General features: G+C 54.6%; 8 protein-coding genes across 8 annotated transcripts; 4 read left to right on the forward strand and 4 right to left on the reverse strand.

Annotated features, from left to right (window-relative positions):
- Window positions 1-864: 864 nt before the first annotated feature.
- Window positions 865-3,958, forward strand: NCS57_00247600 (uncharacterized protein; the record flags this gene model as incomplete). The annotated part of the gene is made up of 2 exons (XM_053052506.1): window positions 865-1,435; window positions 1,491-3,958. The coding sequence occupies 2 exons, from the start codon at window positions 865-867 to the stop codon at window positions 3,956-3,958; spliced, it is 3,039 nt and encodes a 1,012-aa protein (XP_052917752.1).
- A 2,819-nt stretch (window positions 3,959-6,777) lies between these two features.
- Window positions 6,778-8,196, forward strand: NCS57_00247700 (N-acetyltransferase domain-containing protein; the record flags this gene model as incomplete). Its single annotated transcript, XM_053052507.1, has 2 exons — window positions 6,778-6,904; window positions 7,325-8,196. The coding sequence occupies 2 exons, from the start codon at window positions 6,778-6,780 to the stop codon at window positions 8,194-8,196; spliced, it is 999 nt and encodes a 332-aa protein (XP_052917753.1).
- Window positions 8,197-8,949: 753 nt separating this feature from the next.
- On the reverse strand, window positions 8,950-9,696 carry NCS57_00247800 (Histone H4; the record flags this gene model as incomplete). The annotated part of the gene is made up of 6 exons (XM_053052508.1): window positions 8,950-9,060; window positions 9,114-9,176; window positions 9,228-9,315; window positions 9,391-9,406; window positions 9,459-9,490; window positions 9,551-9,696. The coding sequence occupies 6 exons, from the start codon at window positions 9,694-9,696 to the stop codon at window positions 8,950-8,952; spliced, it is 456 nt and encodes a 151-aa protein (XP_052917754.1).
- Window positions 9,697-10,856: 1,160 nt separating this feature from the next.
- Window positions 10,857-13,091, reverse strand: NCS57_00247900 (GATA-type domain-containing protein; the record flags this gene model as incomplete). The annotated part of the gene is made up of 4 exons (XM_053052509.1): window positions 10,857-11,951; window positions 12,006-12,200; window positions 12,641-12,812; window positions 12,946-13,091. The coding sequence occupies 4 exons, from the start codon at window positions 13,089-13,091 to the stop codon at window positions 10,857-10,859; spliced, it is 1,608 nt and encodes a 535-aa protein (XP_052917755.1).
- Window positions 13,092-15,001: 1,910 nt separating this feature from the next.
- On the forward strand, window positions 15,002-16,373 carry NCS57_00248000 (Survival factor 1; the record flags this gene model as incomplete). The annotated part of the gene is made up of 4 exons (XM_053052510.1): window positions 15,002-15,024; window positions 15,143-15,358; window positions 15,414-16,215; window positions 16,281-16,373. The coding sequence occupies 4 exons, from the start codon at window positions 15,002-15,004 to the stop codon at window positions 16,371-16,373; spliced, it is 1,134 nt and encodes a 377-aa protein (XP_052917756.1).
- Window positions 16,374-17,492: 1,119 nt separating this feature from the next.
- NCS57_00248100 (uncharacterized protein) lies at window positions 17,493-18,019 on the forward strand (the record flags this gene model as incomplete). Its single annotated transcript, XM_053052511.1, has 2 exons — window positions 17,493-17,777; window positions 17,837-18,019. The coding sequence occupies 2 exons, from the start codon at window positions 17,493-17,495 to the stop codon at window positions 18,017-18,019; spliced, it is 468 nt and encodes a 155-aa protein (XP_052917757.1).
- A 252-nt stretch (window positions 18,020-18,271) lies between these two features.
- On the reverse strand, window positions 18,272-19,160 carry NCS57_00248200 (uncharacterized protein; the record flags this gene model as incomplete). The annotated part of the gene is made up of 2 exons (XM_053052512.1): window positions 18,272-18,674; window positions 18,727-19,160. The coding sequence occupies 2 exons, from the start codon at window positions 19,158-19,160 to the stop codon at window positions 18,272-18,274; spliced, it is 837 nt and encodes a 278-aa protein (XP_052917758.1).
- Window positions 19,161-20,840: 1,680 nt separating this feature from the next.
- NCS57_00248300 (uncharacterized protein) lies at window positions 20,841-24,305 on the reverse strand (the record flags this gene model as incomplete). The annotated part of the gene is made up of 2 exons (XM_053052513.1): window positions 20,841-24,228; window positions 24,283-24,305. The coding sequence occupies 2 exons, from the start codon at window positions 24,303-24,305 to the stop codon at window positions 20,841-20,843; spliced, it is 3,411 nt and encodes a 1,136-aa protein (XP_052917759.1).
- Window positions 24,306-24,336: the final 31 nt, after the last annotated feature.

Below are 24,336 nucleotides of genomic sequence, written 5' to 3' on the forward strand. Positions count from 1 at the left end.
TTCCCTAAAACCCGTCCGGGCATGGCCGCGAGGTGAGGTGAGATTTACACCAACACCAGTATTCGCGTCGTCGTTCGTCGTTCGCTCTTGAGCTCGCGCCTAGAAACACTTACACTAGTCTAAGGTAACCCTAACCCTTGGATTGACGTCGTGTCAAAGTGCGCCACACTCTAAGCCCTATCGGGCGGGATGGAGCGCCGACCAATGAGAGCCGCCGCCGCTGATGTAAGGCTGCGGGAACGAACGTGGGGACCGACCTCAACGACCTTGACCCTGAACCTTGCTTGTGAAGATGAACTTGAAGGGCTGAAGCACATCCCAGTCGCAGAGGGGAGATGTGCAGCTGCTGCTGACTGCTTGTGATACGTTCGACCCGGCTCAGCCCTAATGCTACGATCCAGCTGGTGCCGTCACCACCACTTCTCGTTGGCCATGCCGGTTGAGATCGGCGGGGCATCTACCACGTTCGGAGGAATTGCAATCGTTGGCCGCTGGCTGGAAATAACTTCGCCTTCTGTGACCCTGGGAATTCGCGGGCACTAAAATCTCACAAGCACTGCGCTGTGCCAGCGACGGAGCCCCAATGGCCCCATCCCATAGCCTCAGCAGCGCATCTTGGCTGGATGATCCTTCATACTCTCGGGCTCATTCCCTGTGTCCCCATTGTTGTTTTTCTTCCCATTGAGGTAGTCCTTGCGGAGTTGCCAACATGTATAAAGATGTATCCCACGCGCTGCTAGGTCTGCCGAGATGCGAGGGAGTTGAACTGCCGTTGACCATCACTCATCTCGTGAGCGCATTCTCGCACCAACGACACTCTTCTTCCTCAGAGGGAAACCAGTATCACCCTCCAGGCGCAACACAATGGCGCTCCAGCGTTGGGGCATTGACCCGGCCAAGGTGCCGCAGCAGCCATTCCTCCCAATCGTGAGGCCAGAAGGACCATCCTTCCTCGACACAACGGCCTGTCTCTGCGCATTGCGACCTTTGCCCGGCGCCGATCAACTCACCGGAGACGGATGGAGATTCGAGCGTGACGAGGCCGCTTGGCAGTGCATCGGAAACCAGACCCAGGTCGTGTACAACGCGACAACAGGAAAATGGTTCAAATCCAAGAACGGCAAGGGAAGCATCGACGACCTGCCCATCTACGACGCGTCGAACCCTCCCAAGACCAGCGAACAGCTAACATGGGACACCCGGACCCGGACACTGAAGCCATTGGAAGACAACAAGAGGCTCAGTGTCTACGACCGAGACTGCACCGGCAAGAATCAGTCCAGCTTCTCAACCAGCTTCTATCGCTCTTACCAGCAGCTGCTGAATGACCAGCTCCCCATAGATGCGGCACCATGCTGGAGACCTGGCGCCTTGCCATTGCAACTGCAGTCCGTCGAGTCTTGGACCAAGGACGGCTGTAAAGAAGGTTTTCTTTGTGAGTCCCCGTTTCTGAGCCTCAACCATGTGAAGACTAGTTCTAATCAGTCCAGGCATGAACAACACCATCAACTCACTCCCCCAATCATGCCCTCCCAATGAGATGTGCACAGTCGGACGACTTTCGCAAATGACCTGCCACTACAAAGGCGAGAACATAGGCATGGGTCCTTTTGAGCCAATCGTTTGCCAGCAGGGCTACTACTGTCCTCTTGAAGACGAAGGCAAGAAGAAGATTCGATGTCCAAAGGGCTCATACTGTCAACCTGGTGCTTCCAGGCCGACGCCTTGCGCTTCCGGCAGCCTCTGTCCCGAGGGATCATCGTTCGAGCGCTTCATGGTTCCTCTGGTGGTATTGATCATTATCGATGTCCTCCTTGTCATTGGCATGTTCTTCTTGATTTTCCGGCAGCGGTGGCACTCAACCTCCAAGGCGCATGCGGGCACCCTGAAGAGGCACAAGACCATGAGGGCTGTCAGGGCCACCATCACTGGATACAAGGAACTGCCTGAGGGGCAAGACAATGAGATGGCACCCATGAACCTCTCGTACAGCCCCTATGCGCCCTACTCGCCTTACGATATGCCACACCGAGAGGGTCGCCCTGGCCATGGCTTCGAGGCCGCTCTGGCACGGGGCAGCACCGATAGCTCTGATCAACAGCACAAGGAAGCCGAGGCCTCGCCGCAGCTCAAGGCCTTTGTTGATTCGATGCGCAGAGCAGCCGAGGCGACAAACTTTGGCCTTTCCTTCAGGTACTCCGACCTCAGCTTCCACCCTAAGAAGGCGGTCAAACCAGTTCTCCAGAACGTCACTGGGTCCATCGAGCAAGGACAGCTCGTGGCTGTCATGGGTGGATCGGGAGCCGGCAAGTCGACATTCGTCAACGTGTTGATGGGTAAAACCAGTAACACTGGTGGTATCGTTGCCGTCAACAATACCCCAGGCAAGATGAAGCGTTACAAGAAGTTGACCGGTTATGTGCCCCAAGACGATATCGTACTGCCCGAGTTGAGCGTTTACGAAAACATTGTCCACTCGGCACGCATCCGGCTTCCTCGAACATGGAAAAAGGCCGAGATCGAAGCTCATGTCGAGTCTGTTATCGACTGCTTGGAGCTGTCGCATGTGCGCGATTCTCGAGTCGGCAGTGTAGGTAAGCCCGTCATTAGCGGTGGACAGAGAAAGCGAGTGAGCATAGGCATGGAGCTGGCGGCTGCGCCCATGGCCATCTTCCTTGATGAGCCAACCAGTGGTCTCGATGCCACTGCTGCATCTTCCATCATGCGCACGCTCAAGGCGATTGCGAAGCTCGGTATCTCCATCATCGTCATTATCCACCAGCCCCGAACCGAGATCTTTGAGCTATTCGACAACCTCATCTTACTCGGAAACGGACAGACCATCTATGAAGGACCCCAGCCCGAGGCCCAGGCATACTTTGAGGGCATGGGCTTCCATTTCCCCGAACACAGCAACCACGCCGATGTGATTACTGATATTATCACCGGAAACGGTCGAGAATACAATGCCAAAGGTGATGTCTCCAAGGAGGCCCTCATCTCCAACTGGTCAGCATCGCGGAAGGCCAAAACGGCCGAGGATTTCGAGCGCAGGAGTATCCGATCGACCATGCTGGGTGATACGGGCATGCGTCAGGCCCTCAAGAAACGTGGTGCTCCATTTGTCAAGCAAGCATGGCTCTGCCTTTGCCGTGCCATGGTTCAACAATACCGCACCAAGGGGGCCTTCTTCGCTGAGATGGGACTTGCGGTGCTCGCCGGAGCCTTGCTAGGACTTGCCAACAACCCCAAGAACGGCATCATGTTTGTTGGCATCTTCCACGAACCCTATGAGGTCTTGTCGACGGCCATCGATTTCATCTCTGCGCCGCAGTTTGCCCTCCTCATCGCCATTGCTGTTGGTCTCGTTGCGGCTGCCCCTGGAGTCAAGCTCTTCTCTGAGGAGACGCTGCTGTACAGACGGGAGGCCGAAGCAGGTCACTCCCGATTTGCGTATTTCATTGCCAAGGTGATTTCTGTCTTGCCTCGAATGGCTCTCGGGTGCCTCCATTTCACGACACCCTTATTCCTACTGTCAGTGCCCATCATCGATTGGGGTCTCGCGTTCCTTACCAACCTGCTGTACTTTTACTGCATCTATGGCCTTGCCAGTATCGTGAGCATGGTCGTCCGCAGAGAAGATGCGCCGCTGTTTGCAACCATGATTGCACTCATCACTGGTATCCTGTCTGGATCAGCACCACCCCTGTCGTCAGTCAAGGACTGGCACATGGAGTGGCTTTGGCGAGCATCCCCGGCCACTTGGCTTGCGGAGATATACTTTGGGCAGCTCGTGGCACCGTTCGCCTACCTCTACAAGGTTGACATTGCTGCGCGAGAGACTGGATTCGAGTTGGATCGAAAGTGGATGAACATTGGCGTCTTGGTCGCAATCGGAACAGCATACCGAGTTCTCGCCTTTGTTGGAATGGTGCTTGGACATCGGCTGAGGAGGTAGAGGGTAGAATTGGAGTTCTTTTGGGTACGGATGTCCATGTCCGGATGCTTGAGATGGGTGGACTTGAAGGTATCTGTAATATCCCGTCTAGTTGGAGATGGTGGAAGGTGACGCCTGGCGATGAAATATCGGACAAGGGTTGTTGTTGCTATAATATTGTGCTTCCAATAAAGGCAGGAGCTGTGTACCTACATCCATCGTGTAGGGCTCCTTCCAGATCACGATCAAATGTACATGATACCCATGAAATGTGACTTTTGGTGTGTTGGGCAACTGAACCTTGAAGGCGCGTTCCTACCTCTGAATCCGATTCGTTCAATGTTTGACGATTCAACAATACCCATTAGACCCTTGGCCACAGCAGAGATAATCGACAAGGCACAGACAGCAGCTTCGTCTAGCAAACAAGAATTACCTCGGGCCGCCTACTCTCTTACGTACCTTGCTCGACGCACACGATCTCCCACATGCCGAAAACCCAGGGTCCATCCGTGCAGTGGTGACGGCGGCTCCAGCAACGACGTTGCTGGCGGGCATAACCAACTTGGGGACAGATCGCCGGTGGTCAAACGTAACGACGGACATGAAGTGTTTCGCGTTCCGTACCCCGTGCTCCATTCGAGTTTCGTCGTCGAGCGTTTCATGAGCGTCTCTTGGCATTCCTGAAGCGCGGGCCCGCATTGACGGGGAAACGATGGTCGAGCACAGGCATCCTATACTACCTACATCCTCTAGCTGCAGCGGCCGGGGAGGGGATCGAGGATGCGACGGAATTCTCAGGATCAGAGACGCTCCCCACGAAAACGGAGGTGGTGGAGATGAAGATGGCGGCAAGTTGCGAGACGACGGTCATTTACAGGCAATGGCTGGTGGCTAAATGCAACGAGGCGTTGGAACTATCCCGCACGATCTTGTTACCGTTGGTAACCAAGCATTTGTGGTTGGGCGCAAGAAATTCAATTCTCGGCCGGTCCCCCACACAGTCGGTTGGGCCATGAGCCACGGCCTTGATCCAAGGGGTCCCCAGTCAGTGTCAATGTCAAGCGGGCGGCGCGTTTAACGAGCTGGGCCAGTCGGGGATATGCTTGATACGTCAGCAGTGGAGCTGGATCCATGAGGGAAGCCATATCCGTTCTTGGTCGACCTCTTGCTGCATTCACTCATCCATTCCTGATGGCGCCCAGTGTTGGTTTGCCCTGGTTCGACTCAACCTTTGATGTTCATGGGGGCGCTGTAACCAGAGTCAGGTTACTACGTACGCGTCGAGGACCAAACTATTGGACTGACTGCTGCATGAGAGAGAGATGGCGTCAAAGACGATTGTGCCGCTACGGTTAGTGGCATGAGGAGACACACCCGTCGTCGCGGGTCCAGACTCTTGTCCCAACAGACGGGCTTCACATCTCCCTGGGTTGTCCGATCCCCAAGGCCCCCTGACGATCCAGCAACGACAGCGACGGCTACGTGCTAGGGAAGTTGACGTTAGTGCAACGAGCGGTATCGTTGCAGCGGGATGGCGGGCATCTTGTGGCGTCTGGACAATTAGGCGTTCGCGCGACGGCTCATGCGCGTTATCACACGATTGCCCAAGCTACCGACGTGAGGGTTGCCAGCGACGATTAGTCCCTCCAGCGCAGGCCAGGAGCCCACTCACACCTGAGGGATGCACATCTCTTGGCCCGGCTGCGATATCAAGTTGCCCCGGGCAAGGTGAGGGCTTTTATCTCGAGCCCAGGTGAACCCGACGCTGAGGTACCGGACTCGCGTGCTCTGGACGACAATTGATGAGCTGAGCGGGCGGACGAGGGTGGAGGGGAACGGCGCGACCAACGCCACGGGTTTTAATGGGCTACGCCAACGGTGAGCTAACGCCTTTCTGGCTTGCTTGTCGGCTCGGCTCCCCGCTTCTCTTTCTTTGTTGCTGGGTAGAAGGGTGGAGTTTGGAGGGGCTTGACCCTCTCAAGCAAGCCCCTGCGAGACCATGATGAAGTTGGCTGATGATACTTCTGCTGGCGGCGGGGAAACGGGCTGGGGGGCTGCTGCTTGCGGTCTTTTTGGACGCTCGCAGCTGTGGCCGATGAAGCATGATTGGAGGAGGGGATCGAGATAAGAGACACAGAAGAGGAGGTCGAGGGGAGGATGAGGAGGAGGGCGAGTTGACGTGACGTGCCAAAGTCAAGCTACTGCTGCACAGGAGGACGACCATGCCGCGCGGGCAGCACGTCGACGATATCGCTCACAGAATAGCGTCGACTGTCACGCAACCACCACATGGGAGCAAACCGCATACGTGCTAGGCTTGGCACTACCTGGACGACAATCTCAGTCGCCGTCAGAGGCTGGGAGAGAGACAAGGGACAAGGAAGACCCTCCCAGCCCAGGGATCCGGGCTCGCAAGGCCGTGTCAGCGCCGCAAAAGATGCAAGGATTCTAATGCAGAGTGTGTTGCATTTGAGAGGCCAAAGGGCAAAGGGCGCTACGGCCACCAGAGCGTCGGGTCGCCCAGAACAAAGAGCTGACGACCAATGCCTCGAGATCCAAAACTTTGAAATTTCTTCTTGATCCCCCAGATTCCACCCCTACTTCTTCTTGCTCTCCCTCCTCTCTCTCACTTCATCTCTTGACATTATCATACACACCTACTATTACTATTACTATTACGGATACCCATCTTGTTCTTCTTGCACCATCTCTTGTTTCTTGTCCAGTCTACACACTTGCTCTTGGAGGCTGGTTTCCTTCCTTGCTCTACTCTATTATCTCTCCCTTATATTTGTTCTCTTTCTGTCTCTTTAATACCTTACCCACCCACAGCCATCATGGCCACCTACACAACCATGGAGGGTCCTCACCATATTGCTATCCGAGAGCTTGACCTGAGGACCTGCCACCCTAGCACCATGGCAGACCGAGTCGGTGCTGTCCCCGTTCTCAAGACGAGTGCTGGTGAGTTTCTCCCCAACTTCCCTTCTGCCTATTGTTGTTGTCGTATTTCTTTTCTTTTCTTGCTCGTCTTGGCTGCGGTTGGACCCTTGTCCTCTTGGACCCGAGTTTTTTCGCTTGTCTCGGTCCCCTGTCACTTCGTTACCTCGGCCACCACCATCAAGGCCACCCCTGTCATGAGTTTCAAGGTCAAGGTCAACCTGGACGACGAGCTCAAGCGATGAGCTTGAGTAACAGTCAGACCTTGCCTTGGAGCTCGCAATGGTGTCCTTGGGGAGGCAGACGGTGTCAGAAATGGCATTGGTGGATAGCTTGAAACAACTTTTGTCTTGGAGCTTGGTCTTCCGCTTCACCGTTTTGGAAATGGCCTCGACGAGACACATTTGCAGCCAAAGCCACCATGACTAACAGTTCGGCCCGCAGCTTTCTTCACATTCCTCCGCGCCAATCTCGTCCTTCACTCGGCCATGACCTCGGCGACCAACTCTCCACAGCTTGGTCCTTCAGTCCCATTCTCCTCCTATGTCCCGCCATCGCCCTCGCCGCTGGCCGCCAGTGGTCCCTTCTGCGGCTTCGATGACGACGATGACATTGAACCACTGTCCCTCGAGGTTCTCGACAAGCCTCAGGACAAGATCGAGGGTCTTCGCCTGGTGGCCGATTCCATCGCCCAGATGCGTCAGCGAGCCTCGTTGAACCTCGTCTTTCACCCACTATGCCTCGCTGGTCTGTCTACTGCCCTCGCTGCCATTTACCACCTCGGTGGCGTCTCTCGTCTCGACCCCGGCCTTGGTATGACTATCTCCTGCGGTGTCATCATGAGTTACCTCATGGGGATCCGATACCTAGCCAGTGGCTACATCTCCTTGGCTGAACGACTGCGCTGGAACTGGCTACGGGCCGACGATGGTGAGGAGGATACCCTGCTTGCTGCCCGCCTCAACGACGACATCATCGGAACGCTCGTCCTGCGTCTCGAACCGAACCCGACCTCTGGCCACAGACGCAGACGATCTCTCTCGCTCCGTGGTGGAAAGGGTGTCATCCGCGCGTGGACTACCAACCTCCACTACCGTGGAAAGGGTGTTGGCAAGGATCTCCTCCATGAGGCCGTTCGCGTGACCAAGGAGCGTTGCGGCAAGGACGCTGAGATAGGTTTCGCCCAGGAGCACGCCAACAGCGCCATGCTTCTCCCCGGTATCTTCAACGCGCCCTTCCGTAGAGACGAGGTGCGGGCCACCAAGGCTCTGGACGGAGTTCTGGCCGACTGGGACATGTTCAAGAGGAGAAGGTAAATGCGGCCATGGCACGAAACAACAACATGACGAGGACACGAAAGGTCCTAAACAACGAATTCATCATCGAGAAAGGCGACCAATGTGAGACGATGATGAGGAAGAGATGGAGAATGAAACCGGTGACGATGGAGTGATATAAAGTCCAGGAGACGACACTATCGACGGAAAGACGCGGCTATAATCAACAAACTACATACAGATACCACTAGAAGAAGGGTCATGACAGAGACTCGAGGAAACTAGACCACCGACCAGGTGGAGGCGATACCAGACTGGAGGTTATACCATACGGAGGTGATACCAGATGGAGGCTTATACGCCAGGGGAAGAAGCACGTAATGGCGGGAGCTCGCTTGCTTGCTATATTTTTTTTTTTTTGGATACCTACTTGTACTGTCACTTGAGATACCCCATACCTATTTCTTTCGTTAAAGAAGAAGCTCATAATTCATTGGGTCATGTCATGCATGATGGACCTGGTGCTAATAACAATCTCTGATCTCTCTCAACTCAAACAGAATGCCAATTTCCTTCCCTTGTTCTTCAATGTCGAAATTATCCCCCAGAAGGTGAAATGCCCAACCTCTCTTTTGTCCGTCTCAAAGCCAAACACGCCCGCGAGATTTGACTGACAGAATTCCAAATGACAAACAGTTTTGTTCCCCCCGTACGCCGGTAAACTCCCCCCTTTTCGTCGTCTCATGTCATGTACATGATGGCTTACTACAAGCCCGGGCACGATGAACCCCCTTAGCGGTATCGAAGAGGTTGGTGAGCGTCGCGCCTCTTTGCCTTGTTCTCCGCCGTGTCTGGGTCGAACCCATAAATCGGACGGCCGATGCGTCTCAGGCTGTGAATAACCTAGTCGCCAAGTCAGCAGAGTTCCAACATGGGCGTCGCTTGGATCAACATACGTCACTAATAGTGACAGTTTTCGCGTTCCTGTACTCGACGTAGATGATGCAATCGCGAATCACCTGTTTGAGTGTCAGTGTGGGAGCAGCTAGGGCAAATGGCTATGTACTGACGTTCGTGAGGAAGCTTTTCAAAACTTTCCTCGATTCATCATAGATGTCTGCGGAGATGCGCTTCACACCGCCACGGCGCGCAAGTCGTCTGAGGTCTCAGTCAGTAATCTGCAGCTCTTGGACAGAAGACTAGAGGCTAGTAGTCAGCAGCAGTCAAGCTCACCGGATGGCAGGTTTGGCTGTAAAATGTTAGCAACACGTCTATGCATAAACAAGTAAGATAATACTCACTAACTCCGTGTATGCTGTCCGTGAGGACCTTTCTATGGTGAAATCATTAGCATCTACCTTGAGCGATGTCGATGTCTTGTGTGAAGTCTCACCGGTGTCTCTTCGTCCCGGGTAGGGTCTTCCCGCCCGGTCCCCGGCCCATTCCAGGCTTGTGAGCGATACCTCTGTGCACCGAAGGATTCAGAGGATTCATCGTTCTCAAGCCAGGACCCCCGCGAATCGCCGCGGTGGGAGGCATTGTCGAGAGATGTTGTCGATAAGAAGCTTGATTGATCTGCAGTCGGCCGGCGCGAAATGGTCTATGCGAGCAAATGCGTCCCAAAGAACAAAAAGCTTGGCAAAGGAAAAAAGCGATTATAGAAAAGGCTCCGAGTAATAAATACCACTGTGACAAGTATGTAGGTATTTAATTCTGGAGTGTCTTGTTTTCCAGAATAACAAAGAGAGAGGTGGCGAGCTCGAGATGCCGTTGGAGGGGAGAGAGCTATCATATCACACCCTAAAGCCTACCTAAGATTCAGGCAGACGGGAGGCCGGTCTGCTCAAGAACTGCACGTGACTTCACTATGCAAGCAACCACGAACGCCATCATAGCAAACGGGAGCCAACATGGACGCAAACCATTTGCACGTCTAGCGAATTCCAGACGCTACAGGGAAGAAGAACGTATGGATAAGTACCCAGGTGCGCATACAAGCAGCGAGTGAGAGCAACATGGTCGGATTATGTTATAATCATATACTTTGTTTAAACAGCTAGTTGCAGAGTACCTAGACATAGATTCTATACATTAACATAACAAATACGATCAAAATTCATGTTAACAAGATCGAATATTTTGTATCATTTCGCAAGCAGCGTAACTTTTCGTAGCCTAGGTCGATGTGCGCACTTCTCAAAGCCCCAACTGTACACAGCCTCCAGAGGAAGCCAGTAAGCCTCAACTCCATGATGCCTTCGACCAGGCGCGACATGTTCCCAAGTCGCCCGTACTACGTAGTTGGTAACCCGTAACCCGTCAATCGATTGAAAAAGGGTCCAGCAAACTTGAGATCATCATCGTCCCATTAAAAACCGTGTGTGCTCCCCATGTGTCTCGCACAATCAAAACAGTTGGCCTCAACGCCAGATTCCTCGCTACCACTGCCCTTCCGAGGTATAACATGAAAACAAAGCGAGCGCGCCCGACGCCTCTCGAACAGGGGTATAAAGCAATAAGAGTAAACGATGCGGAAATATTATATCATCCGTCGTCGCCGTCGCATCTTGTGAGGCAAGTAGCATTGATGCGCCGCCGACACAGGTATTGATACAATGACAGTGGAACCGAATTCGACGTTCCAGCGTCAGCTGCGTGCGACATGCTGATGGTCAAGATGATGTGCAACGTCACTCTTATCATGCTGTTGCCGCGATTGCAGGCTCAGTTGCTTCCACTCCTTCGGTGGTCTCAGGGGCAGATGCCTCTGGCGCGGATGCCTCTGATGCGGCGGGCGCGTCAGGAATCTCGATGTCTTCCGGCACCTTGGTCACTTCTTTGCTCTCCGAAGTTTCAGCGGCTTCAGCAGTTGCGGTGGCTTCGGTGGCTTCAGGCGCGACAGGAGCATCTACTGTCTCAGTCGCGGCAGGGACCTCGGGGGTTTCTGAAGGCTGAGTTACTTCGGGTGCTTGGGACACCACAGGTGCTTCAGGAGCTTCGACAGCCGGAGCAGGAGCAGGTTCCGTGGCGGTGGGCTCGGTTGGCTTAACCGCCTCGGCGGCCAGCAGGGCCTCAGCAGCAGCCTCAATGCCCGCGGCAACCTCATCCTTGATCTGTACTTCGGCAATGCGGGGTTTCTTGGCCGGGCGCTCTTCCAGAGCCTCTCTAGCATCTTGGGCTGCCTTAAGCTCAAGTTCGAGGTCATCCAGTCGTCGCTTCAAGCTGTTTTCTCTTCTGTGACTGTCCTCGAGTTGCGCGCGCAATTGCGCTTCGCTTTCTCTAGTGGCTTCCAGTTGAGAACGCAGCTGGGTCTGTTCTGCGCCTGCGACTTGTTGACCACTTCGCGCGACGGCCTCTTGCTGCTCCAGCTGGCTCAGGCGACCTCGGAAAAGCTCAATGATAACCTCAAGTTCACTGACTCGAGTCTTCAAGCTCGAGTTGTGAGCGATAAGCTGTTCATGGGTCTGTGGGGCCTCCATCTTGCGATCGCCATTTAGGGGGGATGTAGCTCGACCTTCCCCTGTAGCGACGTAGCCAGTCTGGTATGGGTCTTCGACCATGAAGGAAGAGAGGCTATGCGAATACATCGAGGGGGTTCCGGTGCGCGAGATCGGGGAGTCGGATCCATCATGCCCATTGGCTGACTTTTGTGATGTTCGTCGGGCGGCCTGAGCAGCATGCGCCGCGGCGGCAGCAGTTTGTCCGGTAATGTCAACACCGTTGGGATCAGTGGAGACGAAGTTCTGGGCTTGCTGTTGTTGCTGCTGCTGTTGCTGTTGTAGCTGTTGTTGTTGCTGTTACCAGGAGGTGTCAGTAAGGGGTATTGCGTCGGGTGCGAACAAACATACCTTTTTTTTATTCGCCAAGTCCGGGCGCATCGTCTTGACGCGATTACGGCTCTTGATAACGTCCGTCTTTAGAGAGATTGGCCTAGGGCGGCCGTGGAGCTTGAGGAACAGACCGCAGGCATTGCACAAGACGGAGCCAAATTCGTCGCGGCGCCATAACGGCGTGGTCGAAGTGCTGCAGTTTTGGCAGGTTGGCTGCGTTGATCCGTTAGTTGCCATCATGACGCCGGTTGTTGAAGATGAAGTCCAAGGCGAAGCGGGAGGGAGGGCGATGATTATTATCTCGACCACGATAAGAGGATGGAGTAAAATTCTTTGGCTGCAACGTAACTGGCTTGATAAGCCCACAGGAGAGCCCCACTCGACCCCATGATAGGCTTAGTGCCATCAAGGATATGCCGATTCACGTGACCATATCAATCGGCCGCGATAAGACGGTGAACAGCAGTGGGCCACCCCAGGACCACCACAGGGCACCACGGAGCATGGGCACTCGGCGCTCGCTCCCTTGTGTAATAAGTTTGCGGTCCAGGTGACATGGAAACCGTGGGTCGATGGTCGTGAAGGAGGCCCAGGAGTGTGATCTCGGGAACGGACTGATAAGATGATGACATAAGAAATCAATCTGGACTCACCAGGTTACTACCGGAACCCCCACTCGTCGCGGCATGCGATGTGGCGGTGGGCGGCGCGACTGCGGGCGATGCGACTGCTGGTGATGCGGCTGGTGGTGCTGCAGCTGGCGATGCAGCAGTGTGCGGTGCGCTAGGAGACATCCCAAGTGATGGATATGGCTCACACAATGTTCTGTGGGTGAGTGTTAGTAAGTGCTAGGTCAGACGGATAGTAAACGGCCAAGGGTTCGAGTCGCTTGAAGTTGAGCTTGGGCTTTGTGTGACAATCGCGACATGATCACATCCAGAGAGACATAATCCCGTACCTTAGTTTCTCCGAAGCTGCGCAGATTGCTGCAATGTCTGCGAGGCCTGGTGGTGCACCGTTGGGGTCGTGATCTTGTTGAGTTGTTGTCGTCTGTGGCAGCTCATCCTCCATTGACGACGAGGTCGTCATGCCCGTGGGTTCCATGGTTCGGATATGTACCTGGCGCCCCCACTGTAGAGCAGCTTGCTGCGAGATACGTAGTCTGGATAAGTGCGTTATCGATCAAGATGTAGCCGCGCGCTGATAAGATTGATCAACTGCGGCCGCGCGGGCGTCAGGGACGGAGCTTGAGAGACAGCGAGTGGACGCGAATAAGCCGGGGAATAGGCTACGTCTTGCAAAACAGAGAGCCAAAGTGATAGTCGGCGCCAACAGGGGGTGTGCAGTGTCGACGAAGCGAGGCAAAGCGATGTCGCGTTGAATGAATGATGCGATGCGATGAGATGAGAAAGCTGAAGAAGAAAGCAAGCGTGATCTGGAAAATCAACATTCCCCGGGGCCCCTAAACTGAGAGACGGCGGCGCGCGCGCACTGATCAGCGACCGAGTCTCAGTGAATGAATGTTAGTATTAAAGGGCCGACACGCCGAGCGAGCAATAGAGTTGCAGACTTTTGTTTTTGGCTGCAGCAAGAGCCTTGGAAGGTTTAGGGACTTGCTGATTGGACAGCTGGCCGTTACACAAGCAATTATTACTGTCCCCCTCCGCAATGTGGCCTGTCAGCTTGACTGACTGACTGACCGGCTACCTACTGCAACTGACCATCCAGCGAGTCGGGAGTATTCGTATTCCTAGGCAATGCCGGATCTGGCAAACCGTCTTGTCTTGGTGTTCGTGTAAGAGCTACCATCATGGATCACGCGCTCCAGATCTCATCGTCCTGTCTTTAGGGACGCGCCGAGAAACAAAAACTCCCCGATCGACGAGGATTCTTGATCACCATCTCCCGTCAGCTTGTGGGGTTTATTTATTAGTCCCTGGTTCCTCGTCGAGGCCTTCCAGACAGGCGGACAATTTCCCGGGGGGGCCGCCAGCTGGCCGAGCCCAAATCTCTTTCTGCCCCCGTGATAGGGATCCGCAGCAAGTGATTTCGTTGATCTGGCCTCCCTCCGTTGGCGGGCCCCTTTTTGGTCATTTTCGTAATGACCTGATGCTGTGCGCTTCTTGTGGTGACGCTCGGTAATTAGTAGAAGCCATCAAACTGGTTGTTGGCGTGTAAGCGGCCTCGGGGGAGTGGAAGATGAGTGCATCCAGAATGCATGATCTGGTCATTGCTGCGACTAATTTCACATTCCCACGGCCATGGAAACTCGGGTCTATTGTGACGTAACGTCGAAGTTCAAATAAGAAACAAGCATCAAACAGCCGAGCCCCGACGATGCCTGCCTGTACCACTTTCCCAGCGCCCCTATTCGCCTTTTCTTGACCGGATCTGCTGGGGCTCGGCGCCTCTAGGGTAAGGCGACGAGAACCATGTAATTGGGCATGGCTGAGATTACCTCTGAGGGACCGGCCGTTGCTGAGTCCACGAGGCCTCCCGCAAATTCCGGAAGGCACGGAGTGACTACTGCTAATCCAAGTCCACCAGACCGAGAGCAAAGTGTGGCGCATAATCCCTCCGCGTCTGCCTGGGCTGGAGGTAGGGAAAACAATGCCGGAAACGTATGTCTCGTCGTCAACCTCCCCAGCACCTTCAGATCCGAGTAAGAAAAAACGCGTCTCGAATACGCGTTTTCTCACCTCACACACGTCATTATGGCTGAGGGCCCCACGTCTCCAGCCACACTCCGCTCGGCCCTCACTCCATGATTGACCCCTCCAAGGTTGCATCAAGTCAAGCCACAAAGAAACCTAAGGCTGTAGGTACCATGCCCCCAGCGGTGTGAGAGTAAGTGACATCCATCCATCCCCATCGATTCAAGACTCTTAATTGGGACCTCCCCCAGCATTTCTCGACCCATCATCACATCCTTTCTCCGCCGAACCCGTCGAGTATCTTGTCCTCTGCTCCCCTATTGCTCCAAATATCCAGTGCCGTGCGAGAATACCTTCATCATGTTCAACTGGGCCAAGCAGCAGTAAGAAACGCCTCACCCATCCAACCCCACCTTGGCTTGGACCCTGGCCCAGCTCAGCCGCCTTTGTTCTTGACCTCAAAAAGCAGCAAAAAAACTGACGATTGAACCCTCGCTCTAGGCTGGCCAATGTCGCCGGTACCCAGGAGCCCATCTATGGCCCCGAGGCCATCAAGTCGGTCGCCGTCGAGACCGAGAAGACGCCCTTCACCGAGGCTAAGCGTGAAGACCTGAAATGGCAGGCCATGGACTCGACGTCGGTCGAGACTCAGACCATCTACATCTTTGGCGAGAACGGCTACATCGCTCTTCTCCAGGTCATCTACAGCAATGTTGCGTATGTGCGCCGTGCCCGCTTATACTGGACATATAGGCTAACATGGAAACCAAAGCGGCATCCGCACAACCTGCCAGTTCAACTGCAAAATCTTTTACCCCGACCGCTCCAAGCCCATCCTCTGGTGCTCGACACCCCTCACCAACCATGACTTTAGCGAGGACATGGCGAGCTTCTACGCTGACGACCTCGCCGTCGAGCTGTCCGAGGATGGCACCTTTTACACCATCAAGAGCATGAACGACGAGCGGGCCATCGTCAACCTCAAGCTCACCCGCACCTCTCCCGGCTTCCAGGCCGGCGCCACCGGAAAGACTCTGTATGGCACTGACCTCGAGAACCCATGGGGCTCCATGCGACACGTCTTCTGGCCGCGGTGCGTGGCCGAGGGCACCATCACCACCGACGAGGGCCCCATTGATTTCAAGGGCCGCGGCTTCTACGTCTACGCCCTCCAGGGCATGAAGCCTCACCACGCCGCCAGCCGGTGGAACTTTGTCAACTTCCAGGGCCCCACCTACTCGGCTGTCATGATGGAGTTCACCAGCACGCCCTCTTACGGCTCCACGCTCGTCAACGTCGGCGGCATTGCCAAGGACGGCGAGATTCTCATTGGAGGCTCCAAGAACACGGCCACTCACACCCAGGTTAAGAACGACTCGGAGAATGACTGGCCGGAGCCGAGCCATGCCAAGTACACCTGGTTGGGCACGGACAAGGACGGCAAGGCCGTCGAGGCGTCCTCCGAGGGACCTTTGGAAGAGCGCGTTGACCGCGTCGATGTCATGGCCGAGGTGCCTGGCTTCGTCAAGACGATTGTTGCAGCGGCTGCTGGAACCAAGCCCTACATCTATCAGGTTTGTTAATTAATTTCCGCATCAGCCGATAATGTCCCATGCCCCTTGCTGACTCGGCCGTATAGTACCACCCGAAGCTTCCCTTGAAGCTCAAGATCGGCGACCAGGAGATCGTCGAGGAGGGCACCATCTTTACCGAAGCAACCTTTATCTCGTAATAGACAAGACGGCCGTTTTATTCCACCTCTTTTTTGAATCCGTCTTGGATCCCTGTTCTTACACAGATACAACTTTGCATCCATCACGTTGGGTAATAATACAATAATCAAAGGGTCGGCGTTGGAGACGGCTTGGTCACTCGCTTAGATACAGTCACTGATGGATGATGCCCTTGAGGTTCTTTTTAATAACCTAGCTCGTTCGCGAACTCAGACTTCCATTTAGACGGCGGGGAGTCTCGCCGCGTCGTGTAATTGACCTTTGTTCGCTCGGATCGCGTCCCGCAATCGTTCCATTGTCAGCTCCATGACAATGTCTCTTGTGACGAAGGGAAGGGCAGGGCAGAACAAGAGATATTAGCCCATAGAGGAGACAATGTGGAGAGGGAGAAGCCAATAGTATAGGCGATTATTAGGTACCTAAGGTAGGCCCGCCGTACTCAAGGGAGGGAGAAGCCGATGGCTCCATGCGAACCATTGGGGGCTCTATTCATTTACCCACTGACCATGGAGCAAATGTCTCGCCGCGGTCACTCTCGTCCCAAAACTTTACGCTGTCTCGTCACAATCTTGGCCATCCCCCACTCCATCTTTTGCTCCCTCTCTGTTTCTTCACTCCTTTTTTTGCTTTTTGGGTTTATTGACGTGCATACGTTCAAAACACACAGATGATCTGAGTCGTCGGGAACCCCTGGCGTACCTGACTAGAAGCACCGAAGAGCTGATGATGGATCATGAGGGTGGGATCGATGATGATGTGTGTGTGTCGCGGCTGAGAGGGGCTCGCGACTTATACGCGATTGTCAACATTCCTCGGATCCAGACCACAATGTTTTACCTGATGGATGGGTGTCTCCAGCCCCTAGAGGGCTTTTTTTCTTGTGTCTTTTATTACATGGCTTGTGATCCGATTCTTGGGGTCCAGAGGAATTGAATAAAGAGGACTGGTCTGCTCCTGGTTCTGGAGAATTGCTTCATCCCTCTCACTCTCTCACTCTCCCTCAAACAAAACAACTCCTCGAGAAAAATAATTCCATTCATCGATTCCACTCACATTCTCCCTCGTGAGCTTCAATCCTCCTCCTTCGTTCCAGCAGAAGAGAAGAAAGAATACTAGTCATGGCTGCCTTTGCCTACCGCGATGCGTCGTCGTACGCACCCGTCATTCCCTCCCCCCTCAACCCCACGAACCATGGACCCGAGAACAACTACGGCCCCGGACGCATCGTGCGTCGGAGACGCAACCGGGCCACTCGGAGGAATCACCCGGCATCACACACTCTCACTCAACGGCTGCTCCGGGTCAAGGCCGCCGAGGCGTGGAGAGGACATGTGCTGAGTGCCCAAGTTGCTCAGTACGAGAGTGCAGCAGCAGCTGCTTTAGCAAAGGGGTCCAAGGGAAAGGTGAGTTTCGATATAATGAACAATAGTGCGGTACACATGCTGAGACGTTGTCGCTTTAGAACTGTTATCCCCCGCTCCGCATGAGCTTCTCCCTCTCGGACGCCCACCGCATCGCCAGTGGTCTTCGACTACCAGACCTGTCATGCCTCAAGACGAGGCGAATGTTGCTGGCAATGGGTCTCATGGGTGTGCTCCCGGCCCTCAAGGTCCGCGACATGCTGCGGCAGGCGGGGCCTTTATGACTGAGATTGGGAGACGATGAGGACCGTGACCGTGATATTGATGGATTAGGGATTTGCGATTGTTGCTCCGCTTTCTTCTGCTTTGGTGTTGGGAGAGTTTTCTATAGGATATACCCGCGTACTACGCCTGTTTTTGTTTTCAAGCCGCCATCTATACAACCCATTTGCTTCTCCAAAAACCATGAACCCCCCCGAAAAGGCCGTGCCAATTACTCTTTATCATACATCGTCCAAGGCGTACATGTCTTTGACTCATTCGTCTTTCTTCTTGTTCTTCTCCTCCACTGGAGTGGTGGAGCCTGGTTTCTCGGAGGCTGTGCCGGCTGCCTCCTCCTTGTTGGGGCCCTTGTCGGACGGGTCTTTGAGTGACTGCTCAACCTGCCATATGGCCCTTTCGAGCTCAACCTCGAGTGCGGGCATGTCGAGGGTTTTTGAAAAGGTCTGAACCTCCTTCTGCGTTAGGAGAGTGCGCTCCTTGTTATCTGGCTCCTCAGCGGGCGGTGCGTGAAGCGCATAGAGATCATCAAGCGTCTTTGATGGCACCGAGTAGACCAATTCGTTCTCAATAAGCCATTGTATGTGTTTCCCGCCCGCAATGGCTCTGTAATGTGACCAGGCTCTGTAAACGAGGTAGAAGAAGGGGAGGTTGGGAATTCTAGAAATATCAGCTCTCATGTTGCAAGAAAGACATGGGCATTGAAACTTACACAGGCACCAATGCGAATGGAATCGTGATTGGCATGCCGATACAGCACCATATGAGGCGCTTGCGATGCAGCGCCTGCCGCTCCGTAGCCAGAGTCTTGAGGATACCCAATGCATTGTTAGGCGGTATCACCGACCATGGGAAGACGACCTCGACCCTCTTGCGGTCCTCAAGCTCTTCGGCGCGGCGGCGGGACGTCAGGGGCGGGACCGATTTGAGACCCCATTCCTCGTAGGGGATGCGCCGAAAGGCGTGGTTACCGTAGTCGACCACCTTGCGCTTCCAGCCAGACTCCATCTTCTCCCACTCAGCCCACTTCTTGGCGGCAAAGTCGGCGGCCCTGTCGACATAGCCGTGGTCATGCTTGTTGATGTGGCCGCGCTTGGCGTACAGGAGCGTCCTCCGCGTTGAGAGCGGGAGGAGGAACAGCCTCATGGCTCGGTGAGGGTGGGTGCTGCCTGGGCGCACACCGTATGCGACGACGACGAGGTTGGGATATTGAGAATGTGGCTAAGCGTTCGGCGGATGCGTCGGGTGGTATTTCTCGCGGTGGGCTTCAGAGGGAGAGAAAGAGGTTCCAGCTGGGAGGCGCAGCAAAGTCGTCAGAGATTTATCGCAGCATGACGATCATAGACGAGATATTCAAGCTGGCGGGGTGGCGGGCGCGCGCGGTGGGAGGAGTGAGTAGTCGGCGGGGAGGCGCAAGACGACAACGACGGAAGAAGCGACAATGGGCACGACAGACAAACAAGTACCTATTTAAATAGTGAGGCAAAAGACCCAACAGAACAAAAACCCTTGATCGGAAAAATCTAGAGTCGTGGCGAAGCTGACGACGATGCAGAACTAGAACCGGTCGGTGGACGAGTCGGTTCTTTTTTTTTGTGCTGCCTTGGATGGAGTTTAGCTCGCTTTGAAGCTCTGACCTTGGAGGCCCCCGGAGTGACGCACATGGTCGTCATGGTTGGGGAAGGTTCGATGCTCTTTACAACACGTGCAAGAAGAGAGAGAGATGCGGTCAAAACCTGGAAGTACCTCCCCTCAAGGCACAACGGGGGAGGTTGTATTGTTCCCATTTCATCCATCGACGTCAATGACTCTATACAAAAAATCCATCCAATCTCGACTCTTTCATCTTCTCTTCTAAAAAGCTTGGTCTTCACTGGCCAAGAGATTTGCTCTGCAACCTTGTGCACCTCGATCTCGGCACTCGATTCACATCAGCCCCACCACACACAAGAATCACTTCCCACCCTTGGCTCAAACCCACCAAACATAGTGTCCAAAATCCCTCAGCCGTACAACAATCCCCTCGGGCGAATGGTTTAGTGGTATAATACTCCCTTAGCATGTTCTGTCCGAATCATCTGGGAGTGGTCCAGGGTTCGATTCCCTGTTCGTCCAACTCAGGCGGTTTGATTCCGCTGTTATACCTTCTTTTTGACTTTTTTGTATTCTTTTGCTTCTCACTTGATGAAACATATTGATTCATTTTTGCTTGGATCAGTTGCAACTGTCAAGTTAGTTAGGTAGTTGACTTGTTCAGTTTATCACTGGTTCTCACTCATGACCGAAACTCGTTCGGGTATGGTATACCTTCTGAGCTCACCACCACCAAGCCGTTGAGTTGGCCAAACACCACACTCTCCCAGCTTTGAACAACACCCAATATGGATCTGCAATGTCTAGACTCAAACGACGCCCATCTCGATCGAGTTTCAACATCTTTTGAAGCCGTCAAAGACTTGATATGCAGGGAGACTACCCCCCAAAAGTCCCACAGACTAAACACGCTTGTTTCTTAGCCTGACACCTTTTCTCCGGAATGTCTTCAAAATGGAGCCCGTCTTTGAATCCGAGAATACGGCTCTGTGCCTGAGACATCTCATCGTCGGCGTCTTCCTCCATCCAAGACCTACATGGGCCTGTCTGTTCGTGCATGCAGACCTGGAACCTCTCGCCGTCCGCACATTTCTGGAGTTATCGTCTTTTATTCAACCCATGATGCGCCAAAGAACCGCTCATTACGCCGCCAATGGATGCCTTCTATCCTTTATACACTGTTGCTCCCTTCTGCCAAAATCTTCATCTTAAAAACCCCAATATTGGCGCCCTTCAGTTCCGCCCGCTCTCATGCACGGGACTCTTCGCCCGTGATGTCGCACCCTTGCCCACAATCTTCTCCGCCCAGTTCCACCCGGCTGATAGTGGGCTTGAGCTCCGCCTCTGCGCCTCCTTGCCCTTGTCCTGCTGAACCGGCGACGGAGGCGGCAGGTCACGCGGGTCTCCTCCAAAGTCCAGATCGCTATCACACTCGCTGTCGACCCAGTCTCGCTCGCTCCATGTGGCCGAGTCCTCTCGATCCGATCGCGATGGTCGTTGGGCTGCTGAAGCGTCGCTGCCTCGCGAATGTGGTGCCTTGGGCAAGTCTGGCACCGCGTCGAGGGCCTCCCGGCTCTCACTCTCAGTCCGGGTGATGCCCGCAAGGTTATCTCGGCTGTTCTTGATCTCACCTCCGTGCTCATCCGGGGGCTGGTTCATGTCTCGTGCCCTTTCTCGACTGCTCTCGTCTTCATCGCGGAGGCGTGACGCAGCAGAGTCGCTAAAGTGCGCGTCAACCATGTGCTTCACGACAGGCCAGCCGTATGCATTGGCAAACATGCGTCGCACAAAGACATTGTTGTGCGCGTCGGGTTCCACCTTGACAAGGACCTTTCTCCAAGAGAGATCTCTGTGGTAAGCCCTGGCAATCTTTTCCTCCACTCGCATGGCCGAGGTATCAATGATTTCCTGCGGTTCCTTGTCGGGGTTTGTGTTTGCCGTGTCGTCATAGTCCTTGGCTGACTGCATCGTATCCTCGTGGTTCATCGAGGTATAAGGGGATGAGCTGGTACTGCTTATTGAGCCCGCCCGCGACGAGTTTGAGCGCTGACCAGTCTTTCTCCTAACCAACGTCGCTGGGCGTTTCTTTAGTGGTGGCCCGGGGATGTCAGAGGGATGATAGACACGGTCATGGAAGATGGTGCGCGGCCGCTTGGAAGGATCAATGAGATACTCAACGTCTGGCATCTTGGGGTTGAGGAGATCCCCAGCAGACTCAAAGATGGTCGTCCTCGGCGGAGCCGTCATGCCTTCCTCGCCCTCGTGTCCAGATGTCACTCTCGATGGCTTGTTCGAAGTTGGGGTTGATTCGCCAGTAGATGTATCCCCGAGCTCATCAAAGTTGATTGTTTGACTTCGTCGGAAGATCTTTTTCTGTTTCTGAGATACGGTGGGAGTCTTGGGCGGTTCATTGCTCTTGAAGAAGTTGAAGAATCCTGCCAAAGGTCCGCTACTGTTCGAATCGGCCGAATCGGACGGGACATCGTCAAAAGGTGGAGGCACAGACCGTAGACTCGCTCTGTCATCCTCCATCATGGCCGTGCTGGGCGGTTGTGGAACCTCGTGCATATTCTCATGAGTTTCACGGGGTGTTGTTGAGCCCGAGTTAGCTTGACGATCTCCCAACGCCAATTGCCTCTGGCGAGAGACTGCAAGGTTGGAGCCTGTCAACTCAGCCCATCCGAATCCAACAACCGTCTCGACCAAGCCAGCATCTCGTCGAGCTTTTTCAACTCGTCCGAGTCCTTGCCAGTCCAAGAACAAGAGGCAACTCGTGCGAAGGGGCACGATGCCATCGTTGACCACATTCGAGTAGACAGTCCGATTGCGGAACTTCTTCAGCGCCGTGTGAGCAGGGCCAGTCGGCAGAATCCTCAACAAGGGCTTCGACTCGGGTTGCGACTCTCCGTAGACCTTCTTATGGGCTGTCTCTCCCAAGTTGCCCACGATGGCACCCCATCCGCTCCGCGCGAGCGTCGGCGCGCGCCATGTCAGGCCGAGATCCTTCCCCGTCCTGCCCACGAGGCCAAAGTCAAGAGCAAACTTGACGTACAGGGGGTTTTCGTTGCTGAGTCCTAAAAACGGTGTAGCCAGGGCAATAAAGTTGATGGGCTTGATGAGATCGAAGAATTGAGGTGAGTGCTTCTGTATGTATGCGATGGCGTAGGTTTGTACAAGTCCACCTAGAGAGTGTGAAATAAAGCTCATGCTGGTGATTTTATAAGGCCTCTCTGCCTTGTGAAGGTGCGCCCCGTCCTTGTCGAGCTGGATTGTGCTGTGTTTATGTGCTGGTTTCAAATCAGACTCGTCCTTGTCCCCCTTGAGGGTATGGACTATGGTATCGGTCGCCCCCTTTCCTGACGGTAGGAAGGGTTGATCTGGGTATGTCATGGAGAGAACATATCTAGCAAGCCTCTTCCCGAGATACTTGATCCCGCGTTCAGTCTTGGTGGCGTTGCCCGAGTAGCCACGCACAATCACCTCTTCGTCGTCGTCGTCGGAATCGTCGTCGCCCTCCGTCTTGTCCATGTCTTTTGTATCGGCGCATTCTGATTCGGCGCCGGCTTCCCCATTTCGACCTCTGGCGGCACGCTCCCGGGCCCGCCGTGCCTTGGCATCGATCTTGGCTTGCCTGACAGCTGCGTCAATGCTCTCCTTCATAAAGAGCATGTCGGCGCCAAGGTTGCTATGCAGGCCGTGTGTCAGAATCACCATGTGAATCTTCTTTTGCTTTGGTTTTTTCGTTGGAGGCGGTTCGCCTGTCTTGATCTCGCCCTCAGCGGGCTTGTCTTGACTTTGGTGTTTCTGCAAGTGTTCATGCTTATGATCTTCCCACTCTGGGAGTTTAGGAGTATTCCATAGAGTCGCCGTATCCTCCGCCTTGACCCTTATCGCGCGCGAGAAGATGCCGCGCTGCTGCGCAGGGTGATGTCCATCCTTGGAGCCTGGGCTCTGCTGGTGGTCGCTAATCCTCCCTGGCTGCGCTGCTTGTGTTTGCCCGCTAACGACGGGGCTCGAGCTGCTAAGGTTTAAGGACTTATAGTCCCGCGCAAGCACCACCTCGAAGCCCACTGCAGCTGAGGTTGAAAAGAGGACCTGCGACGACACCTCAATAACCCAGCTGGCGCACTCATCGTCGTGAGCGGGGCCCTTGCCAAAGCCCCCATGACTTCCAAGACCAGCGCTCTGTCGAATATTATCAGGGACCAGCAGCTCGCACTCCCATGAGCCACCGGCCTTGACCATGGGTTCAAATTCGGGGACTCCATAGAGCTCGGGGTGTTCGAACTTCTCGTTGGGATTGAAGTCGGCGGGGTAGGCGGCGACGGAGAGGGTGTAGGGTCCGTGGACGAAGGCGGCGCGAAGGGCAATGGCCGAAGTGTTGCGCACACGTAGGTAGAGCTTCTCGGGGGACGGGAGGATTCGATCCTGGGATGGGGTGTATGTCACCGTGTAGCGGACGACCTCGCCCGTCTTGAGGCTGCCGACCTGGTGGAGGAGGAGCATCGTGACGGCGGTGCGCTGCGCTGCACAGGCAGCAGGCGAATGTACCCAGGTGCGAGGGTAGGACGGCAGGAGCGGTTCCTTGGTGCTTCGGATGGGAGTGACGCGTAGGTAGATACTGTATGTAGGTGATGTCGATCGAGGGAGAAGGGGAGAGGAAGAGAGAGGCTACAAGGTGCCTTTTGACGTCAGCATGCCTGGCGTGGATAACATCTGCTTGGTACTG

This window comes from Fusarium keratoplasticum, chromosome 2 (genome assembly GCF_025433545.1).
Source record: "Fusarium keratoplasticum isolate Fu6.1 chromosome 2, whole genome shotgun sequence".
Taxonomy (NCBI): Eukaryota; Fungi; Ascomycota; class Sordariomycetes; order Hypocreales; family Nectriaceae; genus Fusarium; species Fusarium keratoplasticum.